This window comes from Antennarius striatus, chromosome 12 (genome assembly GCF_040054535.1).
Source record: "Antennarius striatus isolate MH-2024 chromosome 12, ASM4005453v1, whole genome shotgun sequence".
Taxonomy (NCBI): domain Eukaryota; kingdom Metazoa; phylum Chordata; class Actinopteri; order Lophiiformes; family Antennariidae; genus Antennarius; species Antennarius striatus.
The window spans coordinates 3868745-3880390 of NC_090787.1; the positions used below are offsets into that span (position 1 = coordinate 3868745).

Below are 11646 nucleotides of genomic sequence, written 5' to 3' on the forward strand. Positions count from 1 at the left end.
ACCGCCGGACCAGCTGTCGTCTGAGCAGGACAACACTGAGACATTATGCAAATCAGGTGCTATCTTGATAAATAGTGATAAGCCTTGCTGATTGCTGTGACTTCCACAGTTTTTGTATTATTTTTTTTTAATGAATATTTTCTATTTCGGGGGCTCCCATGATGCCGAGCAGCTGCTGAAACTCACCGCCCGAGAAATCGACCCGGACGCCTCCAAATCCTCCTTCGGCGGCCTCGTCGTCGAGACTCGGCGAGGCATCCCAAGGGCATTTCCTACCCAGCAAAATTTGTTTTTCGACGCGACACGCTTAATATGGTTCGGCTGGATGCACGTTAAATTAGTCTTAATCCTTGAAGCTGTGATGAAAGTTTACAATCGGCTCTTGGTGCTCTGCGGGGATGTCAATTTAGCTAATCCCCAACTCATGGCAAAGCTCCTGTATCCATCGCTTTCCTCAAAAAGCCAGACAGACATTCAGTTCCTCTGCACAAACTCAGAACACTGATTAATGACGGGATTTTTAAAAAGTCTGCTAAGTATTATTCATTTATTTATTTATATTTAACAACTGATTCCATGCTAATGTGACGGGGATTAGAAGGAGCATTACATCCAGGGTGTGTCAAAACATTTAAGAAATGAATGCTGACATTTAAGTGTTATTTATTAAGTGTTAAACTTATAAAACCAACATGAGTGGGTTTTCCTGGCTTACTTTCCGCGAAGTTAAAAACGATAAGTTAGCAGGAATAGCATGCAGCTAACAGATAGCAATGGAGAATGTTGACTAAATCTTGACGTGAGTTTTCAAGTTAAAACCTGACATTAGCATTGAACCAAAACACGAGCTTAAAGATGCTAAAATGCTTGCAAAGTCGATTGCGAATTTAAAAATAGCATATTTACGTTCACTAACATAATGTGTGTAAAATGTTTTTTTTACACACATTCATGATTTTCTCAGGCCGTCAACTAACGTGTAGCTTCAGTCCTAGTAGACGTTGGGGTTTTTTTTAAACAATATAATGATTTTGATGAAACTTCTAATTATTATTCGTGATATCCACAAAATAATGTCAGCGAAAATTAAAAAAGGCGCGCCATGATGTAATCCGATTGAACGCGGATCAACTCCTTTCAGACAGAAGTCCACCTTTCTCCTGCCCGTTCAGACCTTTATGTTACATTACACCAGACAGGACACTTCCTCCTCCAGAGTTCATGTTCTCCATCCTCCATTAGCTCGATGTGACTGCTCCAGGCTTCTACACTATCAATTATTCACACTCTTTTTGTCTGAGTAGCCCTGATGTCTTGGCACTAGGAGTGGAAGTAGACAACCTCTTCTCGGGCCCCAGCGGGCATCTGTCTCCCGGCTGTCCGAGTCAACTAAGGCTGGATTTCTCACTCGGTGACCTGCGGAATTTATATCTGTATTTACTTTCAATCCCTTCTCAACTCGTATTTGTTTTTTATGGCCATCAAGTTGAATTATGTCCTCCAACAGAAAGTATTGTTTATTCTGAGGTAACCGAACATATTTATTCCCTCGCTCTGCCTACCCCCCTTAGGTGAGTTTGCCTCGGTTATCATTTGTTGCCTCTTCGGTTCTCAGGGCAGTCTGAGCTTGTTATGGGGGATGTAACGGTGGGAGCTATAGCAACAGCTCAGACAGAAATTTTCTACAGCGCTCAAAGCCGTTTCCCATTCAACACAGAGCATCCAGATCCGTCCAGGGACCTTCTTACAGAGTTCCCCCGAGCTTCCTTTGGGGCAGTTTGGGGTCTGAAGTGTTACAGAGAGAATAACAACACTGCAGCGCTCCACAGAACTTTCATCAGGCTCCAAAGTTTAGAGGCTGAACCGGCTCTCTGTCCTGGGGGAGGATCCAGCCCAGGAATGGATTTCTTGCCAAACTTGTCCCAGCTCAAACTACTCTAATCCTGTCCTTTAAGGCGGGATCTTTGCAACCTAGAACGCCGTGGGTAGGGGGGCCAATGAGAACCCCAGGCATGATGATTTAAGTATGATCCAACGCTTAAGATGCCAAACATCTTTCAAAGTCCATGGCGTTCCGTGTTGTTGTAAGTAAAGCCGGAGTCTGTTGAGATAAGTTTCTCTTGAGTTCAGCAAGAGTCTCCTGATTGGAGGAAAGGAAGGACTAAACAGGAAGTTCATTAGTTCTGTAGAGGAGGAGGAGGATGAAGGATAAACACGTAATTACATCGCACTTCAAAGCGGTGTATTTTTCAGTGTGTGTTTGTTCGTCCGTCTGTCCGTTTGTCCGTTCATCCACCAAATATCTTCACAACCATTGCAGGTAGAAAGATGAAACAAGAAGCACATTACTTTGGTGGCAAAGGGGATGAAAATGAGATGATGACCTTCACCTCTGGAAAACTGGGTCAAGGTCAAAATTTTACTTTTGTACACTCAGGAACTGGATAAGATAGAAAGACGAAGAAGGCCAGTGTAAGACCATAGATCAAAGCTTGTGTTTTGATCTATGAAAATAGGTCAGGTGTCGCGGGATGTTGCAGTCTGCCTTGTTTTTTCTTTTTATCTTGTCTTTCCTTCTTTGCTCTCTATTCTTTTTAAACAGACATGGTGACCTGTCTCTAACGAAGGTAATCGTCTAAAAAAAACAATTCTCAGTTGATCATCACCCGAACATTTTTGGTACCAGCTGACTCCTTTTCTGAGCCCATCCATCCCTCACCACAGAAGAAGAAACCACCTCCTTCATAATTCACAAACCCACCGTTGAGGCACCTCAGCCGTTTCTTTAATTATGTTCTGTTCTTGCACCAAGTCATCCATGAAATACAATTAATTCACACTGAATTCATTAATGCTTCTTCATGCATGAAGTGATAATTGCCCCCACCCCCTTTCCCGTCGCCAGGAAGTGATACCAAAACTTCAGAAATGACACACTAATCTATTGGACTTCATGCATAACAAAACTTTTTTTCTTCTGTTTGTTTTTGTGAAGTGATTCTGTCCTGGACCCTTTCCCATTTCCTCCAGCATCCACAACAACAAAAACACACGCTTTGTAGATTCAGATTTTATTCTTTCTATAGATACATAATATTCACGATGTACAACAGAGAACAGCTGGATGGACAGACGACGAGCTCGTGGCGTCCTTCACTTCAACCAGATGTACTTGTCTCCAGAGTCAGAGTTGTAACCGGGGGCGTACATTTTCCCGTGGAGCTGCGAAAATTAGAAAAGTACTACATTTAATATTTAAAGCAACAGAGTTATGTACAAGTAAGTCAAGCCTGTTGGGGTTCATAAAAAAAATCAAGATTTTCAGTTCATGTAGTTAAATTTAACAGTTCTAAGCTGCATTTTAAACACAATGGAGGCTGTGGTTGCACAAGTCCTTCCATGACTTCACTTTGTCGACTAAAATGTGCAGGGGGGAGATTACGGCGCCACGTGCCACAGGGCTCCGCTGAGAGCCCGGCTCACAACTAAATGTCAGGTCACAGCCTCCTGTAGCATTACGCTGCCTCATTTTTCCAGCAGGGGAGACAAAAAAAACAAAAAAAAACCCGTCCCCAGTCAATAAACAGAAAGGTCAGACCCAAATGTTTGGCTGAAAGACTGATGATACAAAAAGCCTTGTAGAATATTCCACATCTGGCATTTCCCTCCTTGTAAGTATGAGTTGCTCAATATTTCACCGCAGGAAAATTAGTTCCCCGGCTCTGACAGTGCAGCACAGGTGGAGGAATAAAATGGTTTCCTAGGAACGGAAAGCGAAGCGGGGGCTCCTCGGTAAAGTGCCGATTCCAGGGTGTTAATGAATCCTCAACTGATAACGACTTTGCACATCTGCAACTTCGTCGGCCGCAGCGCGGCGTCTTGTTTGGGAAACCCCCAGCCGATCAGCAGGAACAAACGCCGCACCTCCTCACTGTCATGTCTGGAGCTCCAGGAGGATCAAATTTAACTTTAGAAGATGTTGATTTGAGCAGCCCTTGGATTTTTAGGTGAAATCAATCACTTATAAAAAAAACAAAAACGCGTTTCTGACGTTCCAGAGCTGCGGTGTGATGACCTGGCCTCGAACGACCAGACCGGATTCTGACACGTGAACATGAGCGCGGCCGAAGCCTCCTTCACATCCCCGGCTGTTTTATGGAATACGTTTTGCATCAAAAAAAGGTGCCTTGGGGGGGCTTTCAGTCACGAGCACAGAGTCTCAAGAGCGACAAGGAAAGACAAGCTGGCATGGCGCGGCGAGGCAACCAGAGGATCGCCTCCCAGAGTCGTTTGAGAATTATTCTCACTTTTCAGTTTCATGTTTGAGGCCCCGGCGATAGGAACACTTTTCAGTTTATGAAGAAAAAGGAACACAGTTTGGGTTCAAAACGCACCCTTTTTTCAAACGCTTTTCATTATGTGCATCTATTTCCGCGCTGCAAACAAAAAGGCTTCGTGTCTGCAGATCTTGACTGAAACCGAGAGTTTATTTTTTTAATCCGGACTAAACTGTATGAAGTAGAATTCACATATTCCTTTAGCTATCATTAAAAAACCACAGAGCGCAGCGCCGTGAAGCAAGAATGCAGCTGCTGCTGCTGCTAATGTATTAGTTTCACCTGTTTGAAATATAGTTCTCAAACATATTGGCCTGAATAATTAAAGTGCTCATGAATCATTTAGGATCTGGGCTCTGTCCACTGCTGTTCTGCTGCAGCTACTTAACATGAAATGTGTGCTGCCTCTGGCTACAGCTGGAGCAGAAACATCTTTCTGCGTAATTCTGTAATAATTCTCAGTTATGCTGCGACGCAGCTGCGAAGCCATAAATGAACTGAGTTAACGTGTGAAATCCAAACGTGCGCATGAATGAGACGGATGCCGTTACGTACCGCTTTATAGGCGTGGTACATATCGTCGTACTTGTAGGAGCTGATGGTGATCTCCGGCAGGAACTTGGGTATGTGGGTCAGAGTCCCCACCTTGTATTTGTCTTCCACGCTGCAAAAACAAAAATCTCTCGGGTGAAAACGAGCGAGTGGAAGCTAGACGCGTCAAATCCAACCAATCAGAACTCACAACACCCTCATGTGGTGCAAGGTCACATCATCCTGCTCCAGCCACGGCCCCTTGTCGAACTTCAAATACTTGATGTCATCCAACACCTGAGAACAGAAGGATGGAAGTAACTTAAAACTGCAGACAGAACATTCCAGAGATGGAATCTCCAAACTGACGTCTCACCACTTGCACTTGTTCGGCATGTGCCACATCAAAAACTAACACTTCAGACTTTTTCCTGAAAGGAAAAATAATGCAAGGATCAGTTTAAGAAAATAATAATGTTCAAAAATAAAAACAGCTACAAGGTTTTTATAAGTGCTCACATGATTTCAGGAAGGAAGAGATTCTTGTAGGAACTGCCGATGGCCTTCAGATACGACAGCGGGACGTTATGGAGATACGGCTGAGCAGAAAGAGTGGACTTAAGCATTAAAGTGAAGCTGGAGACAATGACACAGGATGATGGGAATCGGCGTTACCTTGTCGCTCTGCTTCAGCTTCTTCTGCACCTCCTCCGCCGGCTGGTCGATGTAGATGACGAGGTGAGGAGGGAGGAACTCGCAGATGCTGATATGTTTGATCTCATTGTAGTGCTCAGCACCTGCAAGATGCATGATTAGCTTAGCGGACGTGTGACACCATTTACACATTTCATTTTAGTTGTTTTTTTTCCAACCAAACCTGAAGTGGAATTCAATTAAAACTGCCGTCTTTTTTTATTTTATCCATAACTAAAAAAAATCGTACTCTCTGTACTTGACAGGCACAGGTTCTTCTGGTTAATACTCACACTGACGCCGGATGTATCCCTCTTCCAGCATGGCCTCCAGGAAGACCATGTCACTGAATGGCGAACGCTCCAGGACCACTCCCTGGCCTTAAACACGGGATAAGAAGATGAAGATTATTATTCCGTTCAAACACAATCCCCTCCTGCCACAAATAAAATATTTCTTATTCTAATTACTGAATTCCAGCCCAAAGCTTGATTTTTGCGCTCCGCGTGTGGCCTCTCAGCCGGAGTTACCTGTGGTGATTAGGTGCTCGATGGCATCCGCATACTGAACGATCCTCATGTTGTACATCCACAGCTGGAGTCTGTAGCTGTTCCCGTCGGCAGCCTTGGGGTCCGTGTAGAACTTCTCCAAGCTGCACATCCCGTTGAAATCGACGGGAAGCCGCTCCGATCCACTCCTCTTGTCCAGGTAGAAAATGTCGGCCTCAGGCATGTAGAGCATCCCTGCAGGAACACGAGTAGGGGTTGTTTTCTGCGTCTAAAAAGCTAAGCTAAGCTAACATTTACCAGCAAAACAAATGAATCAGATTATGAAGCTTCTTTTAAGGTCAGCGTCATTGGTAGCCCTTCCTACGGCCACACAAGTGAATTATCTGATGTTATCTTACAGTACAGGTTTCAGCCGTTCACTACACGACTATAAACCAGCGATGTTGTGAGACCAGCGATGTTGTTTGGTCTAGAGACAGTGTCACTGAGGAAAAGACAGGAGACAGAGCTGGAGGTAGCAGAGATGAAGATGCTGAGGTTCTCTCTGGGAGTGACCAGGAAGGATAGGATCAGGAATGAGTACATCAGAGGGACAGCACATGTTAGAGGTTTTGGAGATAAAGTCAGAGAGGCCAGACTGAGATGGTTTGGACATGTCCAGAGGAGAGATAGTGAATATATTGGTAGAAGGATGCTGAGTTTTGAACTGCCAGGCAGGAGGCCTAGAGGAAGACCAAAGAGGAGGTTTATGGATGTAATGAGGGAAGACATGAAAGTAGTTGGTGTGAGAGAAGAGGATTCAAAGGACAGGGCTAGATGGAGGAAATTGATTCGCTGTGGCGACCCCTGAAGGGAAAAGCCGAAAGGAGAAGAAGACTACACAACTATAAACCTGAAGGAATCCCTGCTAGAGTGGATGTTGGTACAAATCCAAACCGTGCATCAGTGTGGTGATAGTTACCCAGCTGGTCAGCCAGCTTCTGCGCCAGCGCTCCTTTCCCTGAGGCCAGGTTTCCATCCACAGTGATGATTTTGCTATTCTGGTTAAACCTTGGTGTTGTCCTCTCCCCTAGCATGTAGGCCAAGAAGCCGTAGCCGAGGCTTTTCCGTGAACTCGTGTGAACTCCTGCCTGCATGACCGTTAAACACAATTCCTGATTAAAACACAGTGTTGAGCAGAGTTCAACACAGAGGAACGTTTTAAACACATAACACTTTCTAAGGAATCGATTGCAACAATGCTCTTTCTTATGTTATGGTTATCCCATTTCACTAAAGCTACAACAAAAAAAAACATACAGAATGAGTCCCTCTAACAGCACAGAAGCTGAATTTAAAAATCACTTAACTATTAATTAAATTAAAACGAGGTACAAACCTTAATTAATGATAATACTGTGGTGAGAAACAAATGGTTAAAAAGATCATGGGTATCCTGAGTAAAGAACAATGAATAAAAGACTGCAGCAAGCTAGCGATGCAAACAATAAATTAAAAAAATTGTGTGGTAGTAACAATTTTTTTTAAATTATTATTATTATTATTATTATTATTATACTTCCACTGCTGGAACTGCCTTTAGGTCGTTAGCATCATTGGAACAGATCGTCTTATCCATTGAATGATAAACAATTAGGTGGTCGAATCCCTGCCTGTTTGCCTGTCAGTGTCTTTGCGTAAATAATAAATAAATGATAGGTTAATACGTCAACGTACTTAGAGTTTGTTCTTCTCAGTATTTTAGCTAACGACTGCCAAAAAAAAATCACAAACAAGATAGCAATTAGCATTTCGCCGTCCAGCTGTCATGCTAGCGGCTAGGTGGCTAGTAGCAGTTAGCATGTCCTTGTAAACCTCGGTCGTTCATCGGACGGATAAACGTTCGCCTCCGTCTGTTTCCGGTTCTTACCGTTTGGGTAATGTTCGCCGATTTAAGCGCAGCTGCTCCCGTTGGGATGACCGCCCGGATCACCCGGAGGGCCATGATTCACTGTCCAGCAAAGTCTCCCGGACCTGACCCGAGAAACGACCGTATCCCGGCGATTGAATTATACGTCACTGTAAGAGTAGTTATTCTGATGTTGTCGCCTCAGTTATACGTCATTCTAAAGCAAGCGGGTTCCCGAATGTTTACTTTTTTAAAAAAAAAATTAACGTCTAAATGCCACTTAAAATAGTAGATTGATAAATTTAAATATACTGTGTGCTATAATTTTAATAACAAAAATAATAAAGTTGTGTTTGAATGAATTGCCTTTAAGCATCACGTTATTAGTGAGGTGATAAAGAGTTTGTACAAGTCATATTTTTAAGCTTTATTTCAATGAAATCATAAAGGAATTTTTATAAAACCACGAATACATTTTTTTTCCCTATCATTTATATGTTTACACTGCTGGGAGTGATTGTCACTTATCTATATAAAACATTTACGTCAAATAGATCCTGGTTAATAATGAGTATTTATTAACGATTCGGATAAGTGGAGCTCTCTGATCACGTATCGATGGTCAAAATCCAATTTGATGCTGGAGAAACGGCTGCTGTTTGTCTTTCCATCAACAGATGGCAGTGTTGTTGTTTTTTAAACAGCCTTATCTCACTGCTGATGCCAGCAAATTCAAACGCTTGTTTATTACAAATATTCATGTTAAAATGAAAAAGTAGGTGGGAAAACAATTTGTTTAATTTCCCAGCCCAGCAGGATCAGCTGAAACACTGAGCTGAAAGTGGAGTTTACAAAATGTGGTAGAGAATCAGTTGTAAATTTGGACACGCCTAATTACACCCAAACTTTAGACTAGACCGCTGTTGCATTCTCTCAATTAGAACAAGACATCCAGCCTGTCTGCATACAAGTGTGACTCACTGACTGTGGACTGAGATGCAACAAGTTAATCACTGCTGACAGATTTCACAGACGTTTCGGTGTGTTTCCGCTTTGTATAGTCAAGTCTGCTCAAACACACCCACGGGCAAATCTAGAGTCGACCCATTCAGCCAAGTCTTTGAGCGTGGAGCCATTGTTCTGCTTAGATTCTGTCAAACAGCCACGTTGGATGTTGTGTTATGTTGAACTTGCACCTCAAGCGCCAGAAGTCTCAGTTGTGGTTGAGTCAAAGACATGAGCGGTTGAACTCCACGACATGAAAGCGTTGGGCCTCACAAACAACTCAACTTTTACAGTCAGCATTAGGCTGGCTGGACTTTTAGGATGGAAACAAGACAGGAAACCGCAAGAGTCATTATCGATGATTTTTGATGTGAATTCATGTGCAGAGCTTCAAACCTTGCGGCATTTCTTTGTTGTCTTGCATGAGTCACTTTTTTTTTTGTTTTTTTTTTGGGACACTCAGGAAAAACTCCAAGCACTCGGTTTCAGTTTGGGGAAAGTTTGTGGTCTTATTTGGAAAAGAGACAGGATGTATTTACTTTTTTATCCAACAAAAAGCTGCATACTTCCCAGGCAGGAGGGTCAGAGGAATCTGGAGCGGAGAACCTTTGTGTGTTCAGTTTGTATTCTCTGGGAAGGTTCCCTTGTCCACAAAACAGCAGATAATACAGGTGAAGTGATCTCTCTTTATCGTGCACATAGTCTTTCTTTCTCACACACACACACACACACACACACACACACACACACACACACACACACACACACAGCAGTCAACAGTAACACGACAATGGCCCACAATCAAGTCTCACGGCTGAAGCCGTGTGAGTCCAACCTGTAAAGTCGGGCAAATCCATCTCTGCCAAATTTCCCCCGGATTTTCAGCAGGTTTTATTTCACTTGCCTGCAATTTGGAGTGGCTTTAACAGTGCCTGCAGGGGGGGCATCTGCATCGTTGGTGATTAAAACGGCTCCAAAAAACAGCCGGCTGTGTTTCCTGTCTCCTTCTGCACATGCTTCATCGCCGCATGACATTGTGGGAAAAAAAATAATAAAGTTTTATTTATATAGCGTTTAATCATGACAACAGACATTTCAAAGCGCTTTAGCAGACAGAGAAACCCAACAGAACCCTCCAGAGTAAGCGTTAGTGACGGTAGAGGGGCAAAACTCCCTCGATGAGGAAGAAACTCCGGACAGGACACAGACTCTTTTGGGCGGCCATCCGCCTTGACCGGTTAGGTGGAAAAGAAATACAATGAAGATAAGTACAGGGTAAGGGAAAGAGAGAGACAGGGAGATGGAATGGCAGATAGGCCAGAAAGAGTCAATGTCTTTATGGTTATAGTTAGACCATTTGATGCAGAAAAGTCAACACAGGAGAAATATGCGCAGTAAATTTAGATTTTCACACTTGCATCCCCTCCTGCCTCATGTCTGAACATCAGACATCCTGTGTTCCGGTGTCTCGAGTTGTGCGACTGTCTACCACTGCTGAGAACAAATTTAAAAAAACAAAACATGAGATAAGAACAATGGTATTTCCTTGAAGCATTTCATCGATTGTCTGTGCAATGTTTAAATTTGAAGTTTTGGAAGCGGCGCTTTAAAGAAACCACTTGACTAACACGTACCGCCCAGGGCCGCCAATCACTTCCTGTCATTGACATGTCTTGTGTAACAGCTGCCAAAATAGTGCAGCACCGCTTGTGTCGGAACATGTTACACAAAGTCTTTTGTCTGCCAGTGAACAAGGGAAAGAACCGCAGAGCGCTGGGATGAAAACACGTTTTGTAGTTACCTGCTCCGACAGCATGTTGGCAGTTTGAGATCCGATCGATAGGCGATCGAACAATGATCCCATTGATCTGTATGTCTGGGCAGAGAAAAAGATTGGCTCCCAGTTCTGCATAAGTTTAATCAATTTACTGACATCTATAGACGAAACAATTACGACCATCTTTTAAAAAGCGCACTTAATGGACTTCTAGAATGGATCCGCATAAAGAGGTTGCTCCATGTTTTTTCATGGTGCAGATGTCTTGCTGGGCTTTAGAATGGGATTCTAATCTATTCTAAGGGTCCTTCTACTTGTGCACCAGTATCTGGGTCACATTCATAATCACCAATGACCTTTGGAGATGTTTTACAGACAAACACAAACTGGGGATCAAGTCCCCAGATGTGTGTATTTCCCCCGGCGTGGACGAACAGTAAAGGCCAGTAATCAATCACAGCTTTTCTAACAGGCTCGCCGCTCGGATTTTGCAAGATCTTTGGATAAAAAAAAGATGAAACGAACAAGTTGTAGTAGGCTTAAGGGAAGTTATGCAGTGGATGGAGGACAATAAAAAGCATCCTAAGTGGAAACCACTGCTGGGGTGAATGAATCTTGAGTTGGTGTGACGTTAGCGCCGCTGATGGCTACTCACCGGCGGCAATCACACAGGAATGCATCGAATAAACAAGCGTGCTAAACCGGTTGAACGGAGCTCACCGGCAAACACGTGCCAGATTGTGTGGTGTCGCAGACAGTGTCCACATCGCTCATTTCCCCTCGGCGCGCGGGAATTTTGAGGCTGAATCGGGCATGATGGGAAATCAGAAGCTGCCAGGAGCAAAGATGACCGAGGATGACAGGGTATATAATCCTGTTCATAAACGGATTGTGGGTCAGGAACAA

The 11646-nt window shown here is 43.5% G+C and overlaps 1 protein-coding gene across 1 annotated transcript; it reads right to left on the minus strand.

Moving 5' to 3' along the window:
- Nucleotides 1-3061: 3061 nt before the first annotated feature.
- On the minus strand, nucleotides 3062-8118 carry ndufa10 (NADH:ubiquinone oxidoreductase subunit A10). Its single transcript, XM_068329163.1, has 10 exons — nucleotides 7980-8118; nucleotides 7032-7200; nucleotides 6092-6304; nucleotides 5855-5941; nucleotides 5544-5665; nucleotides 5388-5467; nucleotides 5245-5299; nucleotides 5080-5165; nucleotides 4893-5001; nucleotides 3062-3222 (listed from the first exon to the last, which is right to left on the minus strand). The coding sequence occupies exons 1-10, from the start codon at nucleotides 8052-8054 to the stop codon at nucleotides 3154-3156; spliced, it is 1065 nt and encodes a 354-aa protein (XP_068185264.1). The 5' UTR covers nucleotides 8055-8118; the 3' UTR covers nucleotides 3062-3153.
- Between the last annotated feature and the right edge of the window lie 3528 nt (nucleotides 8119-11646).

Excerpts from the sequence above, each read along its gene's own strand:
- ndufa10 (XM_068329163.1), bottom strand. The coding sequence starts at position 8,054 with ATGGCCCTCCGGGTGATCCGGGCGGTCATCCCAACGGGAGCAGCTGCG. Across the intron at positions 5,942-6,091 it reads CGAGCACCTAATCACCACAG|GCCAGGGAGTGGTCCTGGAG; the intron begins GTAACTCCGGCT and ends CCCGTGTTTAAG. Across the intron at positions 5,166-5,244 it reads ATGCCGAACAAGTGCAAGTG|GTGTTGGATGACATCAAGTA; the intron begins GTGAGACGTCAG and ends TTCTGTTCTCAG.